The 24,327-nt window shown below is 42.3% G+C and overlaps 1 protein-coding gene across 1 annotated transcript in view; it reads right to left on the minus strand.

Moving 5' to 3' along the window:
• Positions 1-325: 325 nt before the first annotated feature.
• Raph1 (Ras association (RalGDS/AF-6) and pleckstrin homology domains 1) overlaps positions 326-24,327 on the minus strand; it is a 73,903-nt gene continuing 49,901 nt past the window's right edge. The window contains 11 exon segments of the mRNA XM_021655660.2: positions 326-7,191; positions 7,193-7,312; positions 10,742-10,884; positions 12,778-12,898; positions 13,531-13,629; positions 15,386-15,496; positions 16,420-16,563; positions 17,608-17,673; positions 18,766-18,887; positions 19,753-19,912; positions 20,424-20,501. Of these exon segments, the coding sequence (XP_021511335.1) occupies positions 5,329-7,191; positions 7,193-7,312; positions 10,742-10,884; positions 12,778-12,898; positions 13,531-13,629; positions 15,386-15,496; positions 16,420-16,563; positions 17,608-17,673; positions 18,766-18,887; positions 19,753-19,912; positions 20,424-20,501 (3,027 nt within the window). The 3' untranslated portion in view covers positions 326-5,328.

Consider the following 24,327-nt stretch of genomic DNA (forward strand, 5'->3'; position numbering starts at 1 on the left):
AGACACCACCTGCCTCTGCCTCGAGTGTGTGACACCACTGCCCGGCTACTACAAATATATTTGTAATCTATAAAAAAAAAAAAAAAAGCTATTACTATTTTTAAGGCAGGATTTTTTTTTGCATTTTTTTACACATGCTGACTGAGCTCGGGTTGTCAGGCAGGCAAACACCTTTACTTACTGGCCCCTTGCCATTCAAGTTAGTAATATTTAAAGATCTTCAGTCTGCTGGTATAAGCCAGCAGGACATACCCAGCTATAGTCAACTCACCTCCAACTCCTAACCTGCTGAGGATACCCTGACACAACAGGCCTTAAAACCAGGTTCTTTAAAGAATGTGCTTTATTTATGTGTTCAGATGCCTCTGGAGGCCAGAAGAGACAGTGGATCCTTTGGAGCTGTCGCTACAGGCGGTTTTGAGTTGCCCGACGCGGGTGCTGGGAACTGAACTCTGGTCCTCTGGAAGAGCAGAAAGCATTCTTAACAGTTGAGCCATCTCTCCAGCCCTACAAAACCAGGCTTTTAATAGTACTCATCCAAAACACGCGGAATCCTTGTATTTAAATGGAATCTATGTAATTTTCTTTTTATTAAGGATTGGGCTAGAAGACATAAAATATATAACTGGAAAAACAAATTTACTCTGGCTATATGACCACTGTCCTAAGCCATTACAATAGTTCATGACAGGTGGCAAGTGGAACTCAGAAAATAACTTAATCCAGCAGTAGAACAAAAACATCATCAGTAGTACTGAATGAATATATCTCTCTCATATATATTTGTGTGTGTGTATATATATATGTATATAGCTTTGCACAATCTGGGAGCAAGGCACATAATGAAATGGGTACACTTATGCAGAAGAAAATAATAGCAACAGGCTGAAAGAAAACAACTTCATCTTATCAAGCTGTGCATAATCCTCTGAATCATGTCCTCTTTCAGGTACATTTTTGTTACCATCATGCTTTAAAAAAGTATATTTCTACATTATATCTATTTATGACAAAGTTCCCACAGCTAGAAGTCAGGTGAGCCTTGGCTCCATTTTATTTTATTTTAAAAGAAACGGAGAGAGGACAACCCCAGTTAAAGATAGTGTGCAATTCTCTTTGAAAACAGTAAACAGAATTTTTACAACACTTAACACAAGCTAATTATATTTTACCTTATGCAACTCTGGAAGAATCGTTCACTAGTGGCTGATATTAAAACTAAGCAAAGACATTTGAAACATTCCAGTTAATGCTTATTTTCTAGGAGGGACTATTTACAAATACAGGAAAAATTAGGAGGTGGAATTTTGAAAAATGGCAGTTTTAGTATTAAGTTGTAACAAATTTAATGAATGGACAGCTTTTAAAATGTATCCCTACATGCTGCAGCCATGTCTTACTTCCTAAGAAATTGATGCTTTAACAATCACTTGCTTAAAATTCCTAGCCCATGAACAACATGCTCCCGATTCGGCCAGATCTTAAGTAGGGCTCACTGTGGACTGCCACTTCTCAACATCTTTGGTAGGAAACAGCCAGATTCCATTTAGGTGGATGAAAACTCTTGGAGGGTCATTGTTTCCCTCCATTTCTGTCTAAACTTCAAAAGTACTTACCTTGCTTCTCTTTCCTTAGCACCTCAACATTTACTTGGTGGTTTTTGTTGTTTTTAAATGCTATTCTTCTAAAGAGTACAAGGCACTGGGGATTACAGCAGATAGCGTTCTAACATAGGTTACTTCAGAGCAAACCCAGAAGAGCCCCTGCCCCTACACACACTGTATACATAAGCATTCTTTACCCTAAGGGCACTGAGCACGTGTAATTTTTGATATAGCTAGAGTTCTTAAGGTATAACATGTTTTCACTGGATTTTAAAAGGACCATGTTAAAAAATGGTGGGTTATTCAGTTTTATTCTTGTATTTACCTTTGGGTAAACTTTGGGAGAGGTTATGTGTTACAGATAATGTAAAGTGGAAGCTTAAAAAAATGAAGTTCCAAAACAGAATTTTTTAAAAAAAGCCATTCTCTTCATGTATAACAAAAAGAATTATACCTATTTTTATCAAAACACAACCACACAGGACCAGTGGTTTAATTGGTCTAAACCGGAGTAAAATCTGGGACTACATCAGTTATGATGCTGGTTCTCAAGATACATGGGAATGGCTGAGTGGGTGTTTCGCTTTCTTGTGTTTGTAACATAAAATTACATAGCATATATTGGTTTTATTTGAGTAGTACATTATTCGAAGCCTGAAACCTGGATTCCTGTTGCTCTGAACCTTGACATTGGTACCCTGTTAGAATTACTGTGACCTCTCAGTTGTAACTTTTTAGACAAACTCAGAAGTATTTATAATATCAAGTAACACAGAGAGGGAACCCAAAACAGTTCTCAGCCCTTTGCAAGATATGCCTTCAGTGGGTAGGAGCACCTTGATTTTGGAGGACTTAAAAAAAAAACAAACAAAAACAAAACCCCACTGTCATTGTTATTACTTTAATTATCTGATGCCATCTTTCGCGTGTTAAAAAGTTTAGACATTAAGTGAACATCTGAAAAACAAAAACAGATTTTCCCTCTTCAAACGAGAATGATAGCCACTGAAGAGAGAGTGTATTTAAATCTTTTGGGAGTAAACGCCAAGCTGGTGTGATCAATGCAGAACAGTAGTCAGGTGATTTCATTAGCGGAGATAGTCTGCTGCTCTTCAGAGTTGGTGCCACACCTTAAACACTAAGACACTCTTGACATGACCTAGATAGTAAAAACTAAGGGTGTCAACAGGCTAGTCACCAATTCTGAAAAGCACCTGTTCATCCTGCCCTCAGGAGAAGGTCCTGGACCCTGTTTCTTAGTCTGCGTCTGGGAGGCCTCCAGGTGCCTTTTACTGGCCTGAAAAGCCATGTAAGCTGGAGCTGCCAGGCAGAGGACAGTTAAAAAAGGCACAGAACCAGTGTCATCTTCTCCAAGAACACATCAGAGAAAGGAAAATAGCTATATCTCAACCAAACCTTCAAACACACTAGGCAGTTAAAAAAAAGGTGGAATGTCTTTTTTTTTTTTTTTTTAATAGCTAAGAAACTGCATGCCATCACATGCCTGGAGTTAGAAATGGATACTTACTACCCCTTCAGTTTCTTGGCATCACAAGTTTTCAAACGTGTCTGCTCTCCCAAAAAAATAAAACCAGAAGCTATGGCTCAGGATGACTTAAGAATTCCCATGACATCCACACGGAAAAAAAAAAAAAAAAGAAAGCTGTTGATTTAGGACTCAATGTAGATTGGAGGATTGTCTACCTACTTTAATTTAAAAAGGAAAAGCAAAAGAAATCAGAACCCTGCAGGTCAATCCCGGGACAACTGGATCCACACCCCTGGTCTGTGCGGAGCGTGAGCAGAGCCGCGGGCTGAGGCGCACGGGGAAGCACTCCTCTCAGGCTCAGGCCTCACAACTACTCGGCTCAACTACGTTTGTTGTGCGTGTTGCAACTGACAGTGCAGGTATGCTAACGGTCACTTCGTAAGAACTGCAAGCACAAACACTCGGTGAGCGACTTGAAAGAGTCAAAACCTGTCCCTAGGTTGGGCTTTTAAAAAGCACAGTGATTTATGCAGTCGGCTCCTCCTTCCCGGCTGCGGGGCCGCACTGCACGGGGGCTGCAGGGTGACGGGAGGTGCCACTTACACATCTTTCCGATGCATTTCCTTGTTGGAGAGTGCTCTAGTAAAACATGGCACAAATGCAAAGTCCCTCTTCTCCAATTGTTTACCTTCTTGACCCAGTCACCGGAGTTACTTTCGCCATGAGGGACAGGACCAAAAGATTTCTGCATTTGGCACTGATTATCTTTAGAAGAGGCACAGACTCTGTTTACAAGATGTGTTCATTTGTAATCGGTGGGGTGGCCAGTTTTTATTCTCTTAAAAGTAGCTCTAAGATTGCATTTTATTCCCATCAACCTATCACTGTAAGTTGATAAGCACACACTTCTCATGTGCCAAGGAAAAGTAACAAAAGAATAGTATGAAGCATAGTAGTGTCATCAGAGCAAGGCTCCCAAGCTTTGCCCAGCTGTGCATGCACACGCCGAAGTCACTGTAACTGGACTGTGACTGCGCCATCCCAACACCTGGGCACCTGTCACATCTCTACACTTGAGCTGTAAACAGCAAAGCTCTTAGTAGCTCCAGTAGCTATGAATGAAATTATGGAAACTTGTTTTGTTCACGATAACCCCATCCCAATGGGGTCTTTGCACCGCAGTGTTATGAATGACTCCTGCACAGGGCCAGTTCTGTTCTTTCTGACTTTTCTCCCCCAGAGAACAAGCTGTGAAGGTGGTGCAGAAGGTGACTCTGTTTTTGTAATGACGTACCACATTGGGCACAGGGTGGATAGTTCATATTTGGACTAGTCATGGACTCCAATGTCTATTAATGCACACTATACATGAAGGTAGCTGGACACTACATTATAGTGTGTACAGGACATTTTCACAATAAAGCAAGAATCATGAAGCCAAGTTTATGGAGCTTCGCAAGACAGTACTGCAAGTAGCCAGGATCACAGCATTAAATACTCCTTGTGTTGTAGACAGAGCTTACCGTGAAGACATCTCAAGAGGTGGCTGGGGTCATGGCAGGTCTACTGCCTCCTAGAACAGCCCCAACATTCCTGTGTACAGCACAAACAGTGTCTTGAGGCGTTCCCTTTCCTGCACTGTTTATCTGTTCTGTAATGATTTTCCTGATTTAAAGTGCCCCTTTACATGTAGTATTTAAGTGTCAGTCAAGCAGTTCTAAATTCAGCCAACTAGGAAAAACTAGGAAAAATAAAGAACAAAGCCCTATAGGTAGATACACCAAACATTCTGATGATACCTTCTGAGAAACTGTCCATCTATTTTTTTCTAAAACACATGCACAAATAGGTGGCACGTGGACAGACACTTAGGAAATACCTTCTAGTTTTTGGTCCGGTCCATACGATAGACAAATTATAAGAGACGACATATCCCCTCCTGTGTCTCCTCCTACCCAATATACAAAACCCCATATTCTGATTAGGAGGGAAAGGAATAAATAGAATCCGTTCTCTCTATATACACATTCACAGATGTATACATATACACAGTCTGTATATCTGTGTGTACATGCATGTACACCCACGCAGCACATATACACACAAACCACACACACACACAGCTGGACACTACCTGAATAACATATCAGGAGGCTCTGAACACCTGGATTCACAGATGATCAGATGAACTGATTGTAGAACTGATTATAGATAGCATGAGCATCAGTCTTGCAGCTACCAGTCTCTTGAAAGCTTAGTGTTCTGGTCTCTCTTAGGGGGAGCAGGAGGGGGTCCTCTTCGCAATGTTGCATAGCCTGAAATATGACTACCTCCAAAGCCAGCCTTCTGCTGGTCAGACAGCAGTTCCGGCGGTGGTGGAGGTAGTGCCATGTCGTCCATGGTGGCTGTGGGTTCTGCTCTGGACATGCGTGAGGAGGAGAGGGAGCCATGCCGTGTGATAGACTTGCGCTGCAGGGTCCTGTTGAGATCGGCTAGGAATCCAGGCTGGACACTAAGGCTGGGTTTGGGAGAGGTGGGCACTTGTGGCACAACTGTGGTCATCGTTGGCTGCTCAGAGATGTCAGCTTGAGTGAGGCGGGTGCTGTCATTGCGTTTGGGCCGGGTGGGTGGAGGGGCCTTCTTTACTGATGTTTTAGACCATAGCTGTGGCTGGGGGTTGACAACTGCCACTTTGGGGGAGGTGTTCCCCGAGAATACGGCTGGAATCTCGATGGGAGGCAGAGGAAGCTCTATTTCAGGTGGAGGGGGTGGAAAGTCAGAATCGGATGGAGGAGATGGAAATTCCGCTATGGAGTCCTTTCCACGCCCACTCAGGACAGAGGGTTTTGTCGATACATTCCCTTGCTGGTGGATTCCAGGAAGGTTGACTCCAGAAAGGTGCAGTTTCCCGGGCTTGGGGGGTGCTGCGGGAGGTGGGGGGGTCTCCTTGCTGGGAGACCCTGATTCTGCTGGAGGTGCAAACTTGCTGACTAGACTGTCTACCGAGGGTCGCTTGGGCTCAGGGTGTTCTGCACAACTCCCGGACTTAATGCTGGAGTTGCGCTGCGGGGTTGGGGGTGGTTTCTTCCCCCCAGGGCTGGACATCTTACTTGGCTTTCTGCCTGGAGATCCTCCTTTGTCAGGGATAGGTGAAGCCATGGCTGGGGCTGGGGCTGGGGCTGGGGCTGGGGGAGGTGGTGGAGGAAACACCAGGCTGCTTTCAGGAGGGGGAGGAGGGAAATCTGGAGAAGGGACAGGGATTGAGCTGGGCTGCCATTTGGGTTTTGCTTTTACTGCAGGAGGGGACTGTGGGGTGACACTTGCTGGGAGGGGCTTTAGGGGCTGAGAGTCCACAGGAGGAGGAGTAGGAGGGGGTGGAAACTGACTGGCTATCTGCTTCACAACTGAGGGCACAGGGGACAACGGAGAGGGGGGTGGCTTCACCCCAAAGCTTTGCTGCTTGGGTAGTGTCGGTGGGGGACATGGGGCAGGCTGGATGGGGGGGGAGGGTGGAATGTGAGAACCAGGGAAAGCTGGCTGTTTCTTTGTGGGGGGCACTGGAGGTGCAGGGGTAGGTGGTACAGCTTGAGCCACTATTGGCACAGTCTTGGTGCTGGCTGAAGGAGGAATGGTCACCAGAGGTTTAGGGGGTGCTTGAGGAGGGACAGCTGCAGGGATGGGAGGAGCTGGTGGGGGCATGGGAGGGGCCACCTGAGGAGCATGCTGAACCTGATGAATCTTCAGGGGAGGAGGTTGGGGGCTGAACTGTGGCAGCGATGGGGCACATGGCACTGGCTTTAACTGGGCCATGGCTGAACCAGGGGTTGGTGGTGGTGGAGGCGGTGGGGGTGGAGGAATAACTCCATTAGGAGGCACCACAATTTGAGCCTTGAGAGACTGTGAAGTCAAAGGTAGAGGCTGTGTCGCTGGTGGTGGAGACTTGAACAGGGGCCCTGAATGCTGAGCTGCGTTCTGCAGCCTGGTGATTGTGCTGTACTTGACAAACATAGTGGCTGCTGAGCCTGCGGAAGGTGCAGATTGGCTGGGCAGAGGAGGAGGGGGTGGGGGTGGGGGAGGCGGGGGAGGAGGAGGAGGGGGGTGGAGGAGGAGGTAAGGGGGGTGAGGGTTGTGAGGCAGTGTACGGGGTGATAACCTTAGTTTGAGGGGACAGAGGGGGCATAAGTGAAGTGTAGGAGCGATTCATAGATTCCATTCTGGCCTAAAAGGAGTATAAAAAGGGAAGTGGGAGGGAGAAAAACACAACAAAAGAGTTACGGAGGTGAGCTTTGACTCCATGGAGCTAAAAAGCAAGGCATTTAGGACATGCATGAAGACGGTGCAGCACTGGCGACTGTAAAGGTAGACAAGGCCAGGGAGGCTGGGATCTGATCTCCCGGGCAAGGACACAAAATACTGCTTCACCCCGCAATATTCTTTTACCAGCTGCACTGCGTAACAATCTGGGAACAAGTTCCTGCGGCAGAGCCATTGGGTGGTGACGGGTGTGATTTCTGACTTTGGCTATGACTTACAAACTCTGCCAGGCCCTCTGGGCTCAGAGCTCACCTTTGGTCCGTGAGCACATCCACATCAAGTGGACGCATCCTTGGGTTGGGAGGCCAGTGGAGACGGCTATTTGAGTCTTGTAAGCTGACACGTCAGAAAATGAGAATGCTCAGCAGGCGTGCACAGTCACACAGGAATGAATGAGCTTGACACACACACTCGTGTTCATGTGAAACCCTTGCATCCAACATGCATAGAATTCGAGCAATGCAGGTAAGGGGGAGCACTTTTTACATTTGCTTTACTGGAAAATACACAAAGGAATGCTTTGTGAACATGAGAGCAAAAGATAAACCACCACATAGAAAAAGCCAGAAGAAGGTAAGAGCTCTGTAAAGCTGAAGGGAGCTCTCAGGAGGCAGGAGCCGGGGGTCTGCTGGTAAGCTGTCCACCCTCTATCTGGGTAGCACTTTGGCACTGCTGAAGTGACTACACCTGGTTGCTTACTGCCAGAACCCGCCATGGGTGGATCTGTGGCTCAAGGACTTCGGAAATAAGGCCAAGAAGGACTTCTGACTTAGTAACCTTGGGAACACCTCTTTAGCTCTTTGAACAACTGAAGAAATGAGGTAACTTCTCTGTTCTCAGTTATGGCACTGAGGATACTTGAGTTAGTGAACTAGAGTGTTCATTCACAGAGCTCAATTCTAATGCTTACAGGATGGTCACATGTTTCCCTATGATTATACATTACAATAAAGCATTAGTTTGTAAGATGTGGTTATAGGAGTCACTCAGGTTAATGTTTTCAGACAACAACCCCTGACCTTAACTTGACCCTGTCTTGGCTGCTTCAGGGATGCAGACCTTAGCTGTGCTGGCCTTCTCCTGTGGTACCCGAGACTGAGGTAACAGAAAAAACACAGAAGGATCAAGACTCAGACAAGCTGGCATTACTGCAGAGCAGGGTTCATTCTCTTTCTCAAGCTTCAATGACAGACTTTGCTTCTTAATCACACAGCATTTGGGTCTTTGTTTTCCTTGAATTTACATGTGGTGAATAGGCAGCTTTATCATTTAAAATGCATATGGTTCCCACGTTAATGATCTGGAAGGTGGGGGTTTGTTTTGGTTTGTCAGTGGTGGGAAATCCAACCTGGAGTCTGTGCATGCTACACAAGTGCTGTTCTACCCCTGGGCTGCATCTCTAGTGGCAAAGATTTTCCTCCAACGTTTAAAATGACCTAGACAAATGTCTCTAGGATATGCCTGGAGTATTAGTTTACAAGGAACCAACTGGTGACACAGTCCTATTTTGAAGGCTACAACAGGAGAACACGTGTTGAGGGCAGGCCAGGGAAACTAAGTGTGATGGACTGTCTCAAAACAAAAAAGACTAGGATGCAGTCTGTGGCAGAGTGTTTGCCTGGCAAGGTCCTAGGTTCAATCCCCAGTACTTGGGGGAAAAAGATTCTAGGGTGGAAGAGAGAATTCATAAAAGTTTTTGATAATGGAGTTTAACTGTGTTTAAAGAATTTAGGTCATTGAAACCAATCATTTTTGTTTGTTGTTCAAGACAGGGTTTCTCTGTGTAGTCCTGGCTGTCCTTGATCTCACTCTGTGGACCAGGCTGAGCTTGAAGTCACAGAAATCTGCCTGCCTCTGGAGTGCTGGTACTAAAGGCATGCACCACCAGCCTAAAACCAACTATTGACAGCTCCTTGTACCCTCATCCCAGTTAATCAACCACATTATGGAAATGATGTCATATTTGTTTTAAGGACAAATTTAAATTTCCCTTTTTATTCTCATTTGTGAATGTGCTTATATTTATGACTCAGACCAAAAGAACAAAAAAGTCAAAATGATGACTGTGTAAAAAGCAGAATCGTCTTGGCAGAGGCACCACTGGTTCCTCAATGATGGCCCATGGCCTTTCTCAGCTGAGTGGGGACTACAGTCAGGACACAGCTTTTCCTACAGGGGTTCCAGCCTATCTGCTAGACTATCATGTCTTCAGCTGTACTAAAGACACCTGCGGGGTGGCCAGCTCAAGTCTTAGCAGTGAAGTTCCTTTGTGCAGCAGACAGTGGTTAGTTAGTGCAAAATCTCACAACAGCTTAACTTTGGAGAACGAGTGACTGGTGCGCTCAGCTAATGGGACATATATATATATAATATATATATATATAATACCTCCTCTCCTCAAGGCTCAGGGGTGATTATGAAAGGGGAAGAAGAAAAAATTTTCATTGGAGAGGACCCAGGTGAAATAGTGTCTTCAGAACACGACAGAAGCATGGTATTGGTGAGCTTAACTATGATGCCACACAAAGCAAGCCAGGCAGTGTGTGGACTGGGAGGGGACTCCTGAGCCCCACCCTTCACTAAGGAGCAGCTGATGGCTTCTGGAAGGTGGAGAGCCAGCTGTCTAACGGTGTGGCTTCTGGAAGGAGATCCTATTCCAGTGGACAGCCCCCTCTGTGTGGATCAGCACCACACACTGGACTCAGTGGATTATTGAAAGAAAAAAAAAAAAAGGACACAAAACTGGGAGGTGAGGTGGATGGGGAGGAGTGGGGGAGTATGAATATGATCAAAAATATACTGTGTTTGAAATTCTCAACATATATATACAACATTATTACCTGCGATAACGATAATCATTCTTCAGTGTTACTGAATATTATGCAAGATTCAGGGATCCAAAATTTTAAGAAAGTTTGGGAAAATTTATCGATGCCTAGAGACATGCCTCAAGACTGACAGATAAGGAATGAATCTGAATTGATTAAATTTAATTACAATTAACAAGTTGTAAGATGCTTCTCTGGGACATAAGGGCACTGCATGGTGCTGCTGCATCAAGCTGGTTCCAGTTGGAAGCAAGAGGGAGGTTGTTACAGTTTAAAGATCTGCCTCTGACGAAGAGTCCCCTGCCACTAAAAACTAAGATCTTAGGGCACGAGGCACCACAGACAACTCTAAAATGGCTTCCCTATTGTAATTAAGAAGATTAAAAATCTAAGAAAGAAGACTGAAATAGTGCCAAATGAGACTCTAATGAAAGAAGAAAAGCACAAGCTAAAAAAACAGCGGACGACCACAGATTTTTCTATGCCAATTAAAACCAGTGTGTTACCTTGCTGGACTCTTCCAACTGAGTGCCTCGCTTCCAGGCTTCAGAGAAGATGGAGCTCACGGTGCTTTGGGAGCGGATGTGTCCTGCTGGCAGGGTGTCAGAAACCCCACTGTCAGACTGGTTAGAGTGATTTGACTGAGACTCTGTTTAAAGTAGTAGAAAAATTGATCAGATATCATTTCGATTATATGGGTAAATGCACATTTTCAATGTGAAGGTTAAACACCATGTAGAGTTACTCATGCCACTGTAAATTCAGTGAGTATATTCTACTAAAAAAAAAAAAAACAAAAAACAAACAAACAAAAAAAACCTTATCTCTTAGGGTTAGTTAAAAATTGATTCTTGAATTTTTTTAATAGATCACCAGGAGAGACTGGCACAAGTCATTAGGGCCCTGGAAACCTGTCCTAGATAAAAACCGACTATGAACAAGTAAAAGCCCTCACCATCAACAAAAAAGCCTACTGGTTGAGTCTCTTCACACTGTGTTAGGGGCCTGCAGCCACTGCGGCTCACCGTTCTGCCGCCAGTCATGTGGCTACATGCTGTTCACCTGGTTTCTGCACTGTGACATCACTGCTTTCTCAACCCTGCTCCTTCTTTGACTAACTCACTCTGTGAGCCCTTTAAGACGGGCGAATGTGTGCGGAAGTCATGTAGAAGTACTTTGTGGGGCTGGAGAGAGGTGTCAGTGCCGCTTGAGAGGATGCACTGTTCGTGCAGGGCTCTGCCCCAGCGCACAGCTGTGAGCTGTGATGTCTGTGGAGGGGTCAGGGCCCTCCCCGGCCGCCACGTACACGCACACGGAACTCATGGAGACACATAATAATAAATAAATACTTTTCTAGAGGCTATCAGTTTGAGAGTTGGGGAGGCGTGGAAGAAGCTGGGGAAGGGACAGAAGGCGATGTTTTAATTGAAGTGCATTTAAAGTTTACAAACACTGTGTGGGAAGGCTTGCTTGCTTACTTTTATACTGGTGTGGGCTCACGCTGATGCGTCTTATAATCTGGCTATAGTTCTATACTACACAGTACATATTTTGTTGTTGTTGGAGGGATGTTTTGGTTGGTTGGGTTTTGTGTGTCGTTTGAAATGGTTTCCCTGTGTAGTCCTGGCTGTTCTCGAGCTCACTATGTAGCCTAGACGGCCTCAAACCTGGAGATCCACCTGGCTCTGTCTCCTGGGTGCTGGGTTAAAGGCGTGTGCTACACCACCTGGTCCATTTCTTTTCTTCAACATTGTTCCAGCTTTGGGCACTAACACTCTTTCAAGCTGTGTCTGTGTCCCGCTGATAAACCATTTTCCTATTTCTGAGTATTTCTGCTTAAGGCTCATCTTGTGTATTCTCTGCCACAGCCTTGGAGTCAGCCATTTGTCCAAGATCACTGGTTCCTTCTGATGACTGGGCCATGGGTCTCAATACTAGAGTATCACAGAACCAGAAATATGTGCTTACATGGGCTATTTACATTACATCCATACAGGTTAATATATAGATGTATTTTTTTCACACAAGTTTAAGTCGTTAAACCATGATATGGATTATCATTCAGGGGAGATTTTGAAAGAAGCACTTAACTGATATGCATACAGCATACTTATTTAAAAGGTGAGGAAATCTAGAAGTTCCTTTGAGTGTCACTGATTTCCCGTGGATACTGGAAAGTGTGACAGCTTAAATGGCTTCCTTACCTGTAATTCTGAGCTAGCTGGAAGTGTTTCCACTGCACTGAAATGTCAGGAAAGCTGTGGAGGAGGACTGTAGTGTCCTGATGGAGTGTGAGCACATCTCCAGGGAGATTTTATGTCGTATGTCTTAAGAGTATGTGTTTTAAAATAAACTCTCATAAATATAAGATGTAACCCTGCATTAGAAGTGCATTCAAAGCCTTCCCAGTAGCCCTGCACTGAGAAGGAAAGGGCCCATCCCTGCAGCCTGGGAAGTAAGGCATGGCGGCGCTGCACTGCTGACCCTCGTGGGAAGGCCGTCACACTGGAGGAGAGCTGCGCTGTGAGCTCTGCTGACCCACCTGGGATGCTGGAAGAACTGGATCCGGATTTAATGCTAGAGCTGGATAAAGAGGTCCAGTCATAGGCTGACTCTGTCCTCTTCAAGGCTTCTTGGTAGTTTGTGTAGAGCTGCTTCCCATACTAAGCAAAAGGGAACAAATGGTGACATCTAGCCCTGAGCTTGTATATGGAAGCACATGGGGAAGGGAAGGGAACATTTCTGAGTACTAGTTTTTATTAATACCTGCAATGCTCTAAATAGTCCTTAGTACTTGGAAGTTATGTTCATACTAATTTTCCTCAGTTGTAAGTCAGCAGGGAGCCAACTACCGATTTTAATGATTTTGTAACAAATAAAAGTTTTATCATTCCAAATTCAAGAGATCTAAGGCTAGATAGTCTTAGCACTATTAAGGGACAGTGCTCCAAATATACTTGAAAAATAACCATAACTTCATTTAAAATTTTATTTGGGGGTTGGAGAGATCTGCAGATAACAGAATAACCCATTTTGCTTAGGCTAAACTTTCTTACATAAGAATCATAATGCACCCTACAAAATAGACTCACTTTGATGCCATATAAGCAGTACCTTTCCACAGATATTAACAACTAACACAGTTCCCAGCCACCAAAAAAGGCATGAACTTAGGCCTGAGGAAACTAGACACTAGCAGAGTGATGAGCACGGAACAAGCAGACCCACCATCAAGAACCTGCAGCACCCCACTAACCACCTCATTATTTCAGCATCAAAGGAAAAGGAAACGTACCTTTGCGATTCGGATTCCGTTGACCCACTGATGCAGCGTCCTTACATCATCACAGCAAAGGTACTTGATATACTGAGACTTCTTTTGAATCTGTGGGTGCTGTGAGATCAAAGGCAGAATCCAACTAAGTCTCCTTGTGAACGGACTCAAACATACCCTGTACGTTATAGTCTTAGAGATGGCAAAACAGTGCAGACTTCTCCTACTACCATAAAGTGCAATTACGCAATGCATACAAAAAAGTACAGTATCATCAGTATCATGTTAAATTTTAGGTCAGGGTGTCTATGTAAACCTTTCTACCTTGGAAGTTCTCAAATATTTCTTTTACATATCAAAGAAAACCTCTACCAAGATCAGGTCAGTAGAATTCTCAGGCTGTAAGACTGAAAAATGGAAGAATGTCTGCCCAGGAAATGATGGTTTGGAAGCTGCAAAGGAGCCGTTCCTTCCTCATGGTAAACAACTACAGCAGGTGCACAGCACCCAGGCCAGAAGTCTGTGGCCACACCTGGCTGCTGCAGGAATACTCCAGTATAATGTTGAAGTTTGCTTGTTATGTCCCTGCAATATTTACTTTATTAAAAATTAAAATGAGAGAAAAAAATTAAAATAGAAGAATACAACTCTTCCCAGATCCCTCTCAATAGCCAAGATGGCAAAAATATTATGGGACCTTGGAGAAAACTCCACTATACTATACTGAATGAGGTATGACAGGCAGTGATCTCTCAGTATTACAAACCTAATGTTGGCATCATGATCTTTGGGTTTTCCAAGGGACTTTGGACTTTATTTTGCAAACCACTGGCTGAGGTTACCTTGTATTAACTTCTAAAAATTATTGGCTATTGTAGGGCATGCTGACACACACCTGTAAGCCCAGCACTATGAAGGCTGAGGCACGAGGAGCCCAGGTGTGAAGCCAACTTGGGCTATGTACAAAGGCTCTCAAAAAAAAAAAAAAAAAAAAAAAAAAAAAAAAAAGAGAGAACAAGAAAAAAAATTTAAGCCAAGTTAAAAAACCAAGCCAGGCTGCTTCTGTAACGAACCTTGATGGGGCTTTGGTGTTGTGTAAGACAGTTCACTGAGTGAATGACAGTTGTTATAATAAACCCATCTCAACAAAGAAATCAAAACCCCGCCCTAAATCCTAAACAAATGCTGCTCCCTAAATCCAAATGACAGTTCTCGCAGAAAAAGCACGACACAAACACGCAGACCTCAGCGGTACTGAGGGTCACGAAGATGGAGCCAAAAAGCATAACCCTTTCAGTAATTCTTCCTGATTCTTTGTAGGCTGTCTTTATAAACACTAATTTAAATCACTAAAAACACTAAATAAAAAATGCCCACTCTTCTCTACTGTATGGCCACAATTAGTGTAAGAAACTTAAACCTGACTGAGAGAGAAGAAAAGTTGTACCAATAGCATAGACACAGACTATTGTGGCTGGAATGTAGGGGGAGGGTAGAGACAGTTATTTCTGGACCAGATGAAAGCAGGTGAACTTTGAATTTGGGAACAGGGCCCTCTGAGGCGTCTACTAATAAAGTTCAGGAAAACAACAAAAAATATGTGTCTCACATAAATGTTTTTTTCAAGACAGGTCTGGCTTCAAACTCTGGATCCTGTCTCTTCCCAAGTGCAAGGGTTTTTGGTGTGAGCTGCCAGGCCAAACTTTATGCTGTTCTCTCTGGAGCTCAGGATTGGGCTAAAATGCTTTAATGGCTGAGATACCCCAGTCCTCCTATCCTTTTCCAAAGACACAGTATCCTTGGTGAAGACCCCAGTGTCAGGTGACCCCAGTGTCAGGTGATCTGATACGGTTTACAGTTCCCAGAGCTATGTTACCTTTAATGCCATACAGCAGTCTGTGGGTGCTTTGTATTTGTTCCTATAGTCCTGTCCATAGTATACATTCACATGGTCCAGCTGGAGAAAGCACACCAGATCCCGAGACACCTGAGAAAGAAAACCCCAAGATTAACATGGCAGTGCAAATCAGCAAGTATCAAACCAGCTAAGGGGTTTTAGTTGAGAATCAAAGCTTTATTAGGCAGAAAGTAAGATTCTTCCTCAGTCTACAGTGTAACCAGAAAAGCAGTCCACTTTGTCATCTTACCATTCCTAATGAATACTGATTTGTTTAGAAATGTTGGTACTGTATAAAGATACAGTATATATGTATAATAGATACACAATAGGTAGCAGAGAACAGCAGCGATTTTAGCAAAGAACAAGAATCTACCAAGTATCTGGATCGCTATCATGTGCACCTCAAACACGAGATTCTCAACTCAGAGTCACATCAGCAGCTAGAGACAATAACTTACACACATAGTTTCTAAGACTAGGATGAGACTATGCTTAGAATAGCTCTGAACCCAAAATAAGCACAAATAACTCAGCAAAAACTCATTACACAAGATTGAAGTCGTCATTATCCTAAAAACCCATTCTTCCAAAATGAAATACACACAACTCTGGCAAGACCTCTACCCACCCCAAATATCAAGACTATGCTTAGCTGGATGTGGTGATGCATACCTGTAGCCCAGCACTTGTGAAGCAGAAGAGGGGGGAGTCAAGAGGATCAAGAGTTCAAGGTCATCCTAAGCTACCTGGTGAGTTAGATGTCAGCCTAAACTACACGAACAAAATCCCCTCTAAACAACAGCAAATCTAAACAGAAAAAAAGGTAGATAATTGAGATGAACCCGACTAATGATCACAAGTAACAGTTTTTAGCTTCCTCTTCTTTACAGCAGATTTAAAAAAATGAAACCATCTTCTTTGTGTTGTACAGAGGTAAAATAGCATTTTTACTATGAAGGAAAAGCAGCTAGCATAATGTGGAAGTGCAGAAGTAAAGAGAAGGGACAGACCTTTGCTTTTCCTTTAGGGACATAGTAGATGCCAGAGGCTCGCAATAGAAAATAACGCTTTTTCCAGGACTTCTTGCCATCGTCTTTCAACCAAAGGACTCCTTCAATTTCTGGGATAGTTACAGAACTTCCACAAAAACATTCCTTAAAAATAATCATTTGGGAAGATTAATGATCCTTGTATTTTTTAAAAAAATGAATTATCTACTCCTATGAAATGCGTAACAGTAAGCAAAGCAAAACGGTTTTGTATTAAAACCACACTAGCTTTCTGCAAGAACCTTCTGTTCTAAACACAGTATGAATTTCCTTTAGAGTCACGCAAGTGTTTGGTAATAAAATGTGAGTCGTGGGGCTGGGGGATGGCTCAGTAGGTAAGAGTGTCTGCTGCGCAAGCATGAGGACCTCACAGTTTGAACCCCATCGCCTGTAAAAAGCTGATGGCTGCACGTGCCTGCTGGGGAGCCAGCCTTGCTGAAACGCTTGCAGTTCAGGGGAAGAAGGGAAGACGGTAGAGGGAGAGAAGAACCTGACCCTCTCCTGTAGCCCTGTGTCTGCAGATATGGACGTGTGATATTGTATGCTCATGTGCATACACAACACACGCCACAGCACACAAAATGTCTGTCCTGACTAATAAAGAGTATTCCCTATGAGCTCAACTGAGTTGCATAGGGCATTACCAAATTCCCTTTCTTTTTCTCTGTGTTTGTGGTGTGCGGAGGCCAGGGGCTGATGGCGGGTGTCCTCCTTAGCTGCCTTTCAGCTTGTTTTTTGAGGCGTGGTCTCTCACTGGACCTAGAGCTCAGTGGCTAGGCTGGCTGGCTAGTTTGTTCGAGGGATCTGCTAGGATTACAGATGCACACTCCCCTGCCTAGCTTTTAGGTAGATGGCAGGGGCTATGACGTGCCCCATGCCAGGTCCTCATGCCTGCTCAGCAAGCGCTACTGACAGGGCCGTCTCCTGCCCCCTGGAAAGGATGGTATAACCAGCACAGTCATGTTTCTCTTCATCCTACTTGGCAACCCCTAAAAGGCTATTTCTCCTTCTAAAGCACTAGCATATTGCTTGGTAGAAACCTTACCAGAGGTCTGTCAGGGGCTCAACAGGTATACACAGAGCACTGACCTCCAAATCTGTTCAATGTTTCAATTTTAAAATGTGTGAGGAAGGGGAAGAGAGTCATACCTCTAACAGCACTTCTTTGTTTCTGTCTGCCATCTCAGCTGTTTCCTTTTTCCCTAGAAGATAATTCTTAAAAAAACAAAAAACAAAACAAAAAACAATGAAATGAAAATTAAAGGATAAACTCATCCCACGATTCCCTTGGAGTAAAATACACCATTTGCTCCAGAGAAGCCACCGTAAGTTTAGTTTTGCCAGTGTATAGGAAGGACAGTACTCCTTCACTCCTTCCCCCCGCAGTATAAGCATTAGCATTAAAATGTTCCTATCCATCTCCATCCTGCTCCAAACACCTGCTCTGAAATATTCCACAGACTGCCCTCCTCTGAAGCCTGAGATGACAGGTGACAATATATGTAACAGCAAGACTTCTGGAATATGTAACTAGTTACAAAACAACAACAACAACAACAAACCCCAAAGCACTATAAATAAGCAGAAGAAACAAGGAAAGATTCCTGAGATACGCTAAGCCAGCATAGTTCATGCTGTTCAGATGATTCATACTCTGGCTTTTTAAGAGGAGCCCCAAATTCTGCTGTGGATGTAACAGTCTCATTTGCTTGATTTAATTAAAATCTGAACTGTAATCAGTGTAAATATTCTTCAGTCTTCTACAGAAAGATCTATGGACACTCATTAGCGTATATTCTTCATTGAACTACCAAAGTCACGTCTGAAGGATAAAGACTGTCTTTAACACTACCCCTGTTTTTCTGATCACTGCTTTTATTGCAGAGTCCTTGCTTTTCCTGACCTACTGGGGAAGAAGTGGAGAAACAGTGAGGCCGGGGAGGGAAAGGTGGAGACTTAAGGCACAAGTGTTGTGACGTACTAAACCAGGCATTATGTTGGGGTAATAAAAGATGACAGAAACTAAAATAAGAATTAGCCATACAACCCCCCCGGCCTGCTTTGGTGAGATGAGAATCTAAATTGTTAATGTAAATCTGTATTTACAGAGAAGAAACCTAGTAACCCCCTGAAACTATTCATATTTCTTCCAAAGTTCACCCCCATGTGGGACTAGGAACCTTTCTGAGGCCTGACGTCTGGCCCCCAAGTTCCTTTCCATCTTGGCAGTAATGAATGCTCCCATAGGGGTGTGTAGCTACAACACCCAATCACATGGCTGCCAGACTTTAGGTTTGTCAGTCTTACCTGGGGGTTTTTAAAAAGTGCATATTTTTCTATACGCTCCATGAATATAAGCTTGTTTTGGCTGTCTCTTGTCCAATTAAGAAGATTTTCAACCAAGTTTTCGTGGTCTTCAAAGATTCTCTCTGTCCCAAAATTAGAATTACATGAAAGGCAACATGAATCACATTAGAGTGTAGAGTCAGAGGTTGATGATAATGTCCTCAGTTGCTCTCTACCTTACATTTTGAAGCAGTTGCTCAGCACACACGAAACCCACCAATTCAGCTGCAGGCTAGCAAGCCTGCCGGCCCCCTCTCTCTATCTCCCCAATGCTGGAATTACAGATGCGTGACTCTGTGACTGGGCTTTTTTCCCTTAAGCATGGGTTTGAAGTCGTGGTCGTGTTTGTGTCACACTAAACACACACACACAGAAATAATGCCGAACATGTTAGAAGTGTTCTTTGAAATCTGTTGATGTGCTTTGTTTCCCTGAAAGACCCCTGCAGTAATTAACAGCTAGTAATTAAGAGCGCAGGGCTGGAGAGAAGCCCAGTTCCGAGAGCTGCTGTTCCGAGGATCCAGGTTCAGTTCTCAGCACCAGCACCAGGCAGTTCACAACCACTGTAACTCCAGCTGACACCCTCTTCTGACTTCTCCACGAACGCAATGCATATGCATGCATTCAGACACATAAAATAAATAAGTGCAAAACAAAAACCTTTAATAATAACTTTCAGTAAATGTACTTATGCAGCTCTTATTGCAAAGAAAAAGCATTTTGTTATCATTTAAAAATTTTGATTTAATCATTTTAAAATACAAAGTAAACTGGAATTCATCTTTTATTCAGAGAACTCTCCAGGCACACTAGAAAAAACATGTTAACAAGCCTGATTTTAAAAAAATAAAGTGCCTGATAATTTATAGAAAAAAAAAAGTGTAGATGTCTGAAAATGTTTCTATCAATGGTAAGACTTAGCTAACAAGCAATTAAAGCAATCATTACCCATCTGTAGCTCGGAAATGGTCTCCACCAGCGACCAGTCTAGACTGTAGCCACAGTGGGACTTGTCCATCAGGCTGTCCAGCACTTGTCTCACTGTCTGTCTCTCATCCACCATCATTGTTTTAGAACTGTCATCAGACATGTGGACCCTGATCACCAGCTGCAACAGGTAAAAATGCAATTAAGTGGAAATTAATAGTATGCTAGGAAAGTTTTTTCCAATATTACATAACACTCTGATTCATGTATTTAAATATAAATTAAAACATTATGACTACTGGAATTATTATTACAGGCAAAATCTGAATATCAAGAAACCTACCTAAATTAGTTTAAGCCCTTCAAAATGATTATTGTGCCAAGATGATTCTGTCTCAATGATTTTGTTTTGAAAATAGCAAGAAACCTTTATAATATCAGAGTGACATAAGATACGCTGCAAGCTATGGGCCCTGAGTCAAATGCTCCAGGACCAGCTAGAAACAAAGGCTTGTTTTCATAGAGCATCTCACCTACAAACCCCACATACGAAAAGACATTAGGAAGAATATATTTTTACCTTTCCATAAATTAGAGAAACATTATAATCAACAAGAAAATTCTTCATAAACCAAGTCAGGAAAAAAAAAAAAGGATAAATATTTCAAACCCAGCCAAGAGCCACACATCACCTTTTTCACTTGAGCCTCTTTAATTTTCTCCAGGGCGACTCTGATCTTCTCAGCTTTCAGCTTTGCTGCCTGCTCTTCCTGCAAACACAGAGCATTTCAGATAAACTGCTGCTCAGAGAGTGGAGACACCAGACAAGGCTTCAGGCTTAGGAGCTGCTACTGAATTTCATTAAGAACATAATGTGGCACGCTTAGAGAAAGCACGTTTAAAAATGGCCCTGTTCACACACAGGAGACACACTGGTAACAAGACAGCACAGGTGCGGTAACAGGATGAACCCATATTGCAGAGCCTAAGAAAGAAGCCTGTGATTTACGCTCCACTCTGTCACCATGAAGCAAATGACTTTCAGGCTCTGGGTTTGCAGAAGCATGATGCAGAAGGAGCTCACGCCCGACTATTCGCTATCCGGAGTTAATGCAAGATTCTCTGCACACTGTTTTGTTATGTTGAAAATTTAAGATCATTGTAAAAATATGTACAGCAAAACCAATCTACTTATTTGTAATAAAATAAACCCTTAACAAACAAAAAGTATAGGTACTAAATAAAATTAATTCTCATTAATACGCTAATATAAACAAGAGGCTGCCTTATATTTTAAGTTTTACTGATTTGGAAAATCCTGCAACACAATCATGTCAGTAAATTTAAATTTATTAATCCATCAGTAAGGTGTTTTTTAATGCTAAATATAACTTTACAAATAATACAACTGTAATTCTATTTCAGAAAACCTAAAATTATAAACTAGTAGAAGTTATAAAGAACTAAAAATAAAGCGTTGTCCTTTTTCTAATAGCGTACAATATCTGACGCTAGTACTTACTGTTTAGTTCCAGCCATAGGCCATAGTAAACCCTGTAGCTGTAATTTCTAATTAAAAAACTCATTTAAGTAAACTTCTGTTTAAAAAGAATATTTTCTATTTCTTAGTATGAAACATTAAAATATCTATAACTGCCAACTTCTACAATCCCTTAACATGGTTTTCTTAAAAAAAAAAAAAAAGAAAATCTAATATTAGCCAAACTTTTATCTGGATTGTGCCTAAAATTCCATAATCCATGTGTTAGTTTTCATAGAAAGCTAACATTTCCATGGAAGGAAAAAAAAAAAAAAGCTAAATTCATTTACTGATTTTTTTTCCTATTCTCCAAAATTCTGATGGCTTTCTTCTCTTTCCATTTCCTATTGTGTTGTCTCTGCTTACAAGCTTAAGTTACTATCCCATGGACCAGAGACACAGGGCAGGAAAGGCAGCAAGCTTGCATGCCAGAAATTGGATCCCTTTCAATGAATGGAGCCTCTGAATTACAGAATAACCAAGGCCTGGAAACAGGATCTGTAAGCCCAATAGTCAAAGAACAAAGAACTTTGTTTTTAATAATAAAAAGGATTAATACTTAGTTCTTGTATAATTATAGATATACTTATAGTCAGTCCTTTCCTTTTTGCAAATAAATGGCATCATAAAATATGTAGATTACATTTTAATGTAAGATTTTTTTTCTCTTGGAAAACAGGTCATAAGGTTATAACTGTTTCTAAAATGGAGATTTTAGAAACAAAATAAGTATTAAGTAAATCACCAAACATAATACACAATTTTGGTGAATATAGTAAGGCTCTATAAAGGAATTTGAAATATTTTAAACAATCAAGTAACTGAATTCACAAAAATTACTAGAAAGAATTCACCTTTGCCTCATCCTTCTATTGGAATGAGTAGCTGCTGTGGAGAAAGAACATGTTTCATTTACGTCTCTAAAACGTAAATTAAAAGTCTATTGGGAGAAAATGAATTGGAATCCATGCTTTATATATTTGAAATACAAACATGAACTTTTAAAAATAAAATATTTAAAAATAAATTTGCCTTTATTTTAATGGCACAGATGCTTGGCCTTCATAGATGCAGGTACACCACATGTGTGTGGTGCCTGCAGAGGTCAGAAGAGGACACTGGATTCCCACCATATGGGTGCTGGGAATAGAAGCTGGGTCCTCTGGACAGCAGCAACTCTGAACCACTGGGTCATCTCTCCAGCAAATACACATATGAAGAGATGGTCAATAGTCCTCATCATTTGGGAAGTACAAGCTATATCAACAAGATACTATACTTTACTATGCCTCAAATCCGCAACACCACCAACAAATGCTGGTGAAGATGTACAACAGTAAGAACTGTTGCTCACTGCTAAGCCACTCTGAAAGACAATTTGGCCAATTCTCACAAAATGGACCACTGCCGCATGATCCAGGAATCACGCTTCTACACATTCACTCAAATCAGCTGCAAACATCTATCCACAAAAAACCTGCACATGGATGCTTATAGATGCTTTAGTCAGTTACCCAAACTTGGAAGCAACAAAGATTTCCTCTAGTAAGTGAACAGAGAAATAAATGTGTATCCTGGCAATTAAATACAATTCAGCACAAAAAAAAAAAAAAAAAGCTATCAAACAATCAAAGGGCACAAAGGGATTGTAAACACATATTAACAAATAAAATAATTTATCAGAGGTTAGGAAAGAAGCAGGGCATTATTAGTCAGATTGCAGAGACCTTTAAGGGCACTGAAACTACTGCCTCTCACAGTATAATAGATGGTGCAGATCAGCATGTCAGAACCCAAAATTGCTGAAAGAATATATAAGGATAGCAATTAAATACTGTACTTTGGTTAGCTATAAATGCAATTAATAGTATTTTCATGCTGTCATTTTGCTTTAGTAAAATTTAGTTTGTCAAATTCTATGACAGGTTTAGCTTAATTACACTCATAGATCAGTTCCTGCTCCACACCTTGCAAGTATTAAACAATAAGAGAACTGAGTAGCCAATTAACATACATTTAATCAATTACACTTCTTACACACCAATAAGGAGTCATATTTTAAATCAGAACAGCTAGGTAATGCTCTCCTAACACAAAATCAAGCCTTTCTTTGAGCCACAGAAATTGGTTAATATAATTTCCTTTTAAAAATTGTCTTCAGGGCCCTGCATATAATAAGCACCTACTATTGGGCTACATCTCTGGTCCTTATAAATTGGTCTATGAAAGAGAGTACCAAATTTAAGAGCTAGCTGTTTTGTTTCAAAATACATAAATTTTAGTTTATTCTTCTCTAGTTTACCACAAGGATAACTGTTCTAGAAACTCTTTGAAGAAACAAAACTAGCTAGCATGAGATCTGAATATCATTACTGAACAAAGCCGTAAATAAAAATAATCCAATTGCATGAATCCGTGTCTCTGCGAGTCTCACACTCGTCCTCTGTGAGTGCTACTTATTTTTTCTAGTTAAAACTGACCTTGCTTTGCAACCATGGCAGTGCTGAAGAAAGGAAACCATCATAAATTCTTTGTGTTTGCAGATAGGAGACAGATCACTGAGTCTGTGTCGATGTGTCTGACCTATGGAAGACTTCCTCAGTTTATTTAGCAGTGCTAACATGTCACTAATGCCAGGACAGAGCTTCCTTCATCGGAGGTTGTGCTGGGCATCTCAGACCATCAGTCTTCTGCACGTATTGTTTTGACTAGCCCTTTCTTCTCGCTGTCTCATGACTCTCCTAAACATAGCAAGAGACACCTTGCTCATATAAAAACAACTCTCTCTCCTACTTCTTTTCTTAAAAGAGCAAGAGACAACCCATTTTCTACTGAAAAACTGCTGTGTGGCTATCAATAACAATCAAATGCCAACCCTCCTCAAATTTGCACAAAGGACAAACACTGGGTAAAGATCTTATGACTAAATGAAAGCCAATTCTGGGCAACAACATTCTCTGGGGCATAAACATCAGAGGACCGGGCAGTTACAGTTGCTGACAGATGGACAGCAACTGACTGCAAGTGAGAAACTAAGACTACGGGTTCAAAACAAT

This window comes from Meriones unguiculatus, chromosome 15 (genome assembly GCF_030254825.1).
Source record: "Meriones unguiculatus strain TT.TT164.6M chromosome 15, Bangor_MerUng_6.1, whole genome shotgun sequence".
NCBI lineage: Eukaryota > Metazoa > Chordata > Mammalia > Rodentia > Muridae > Meriones > Meriones unguiculatus.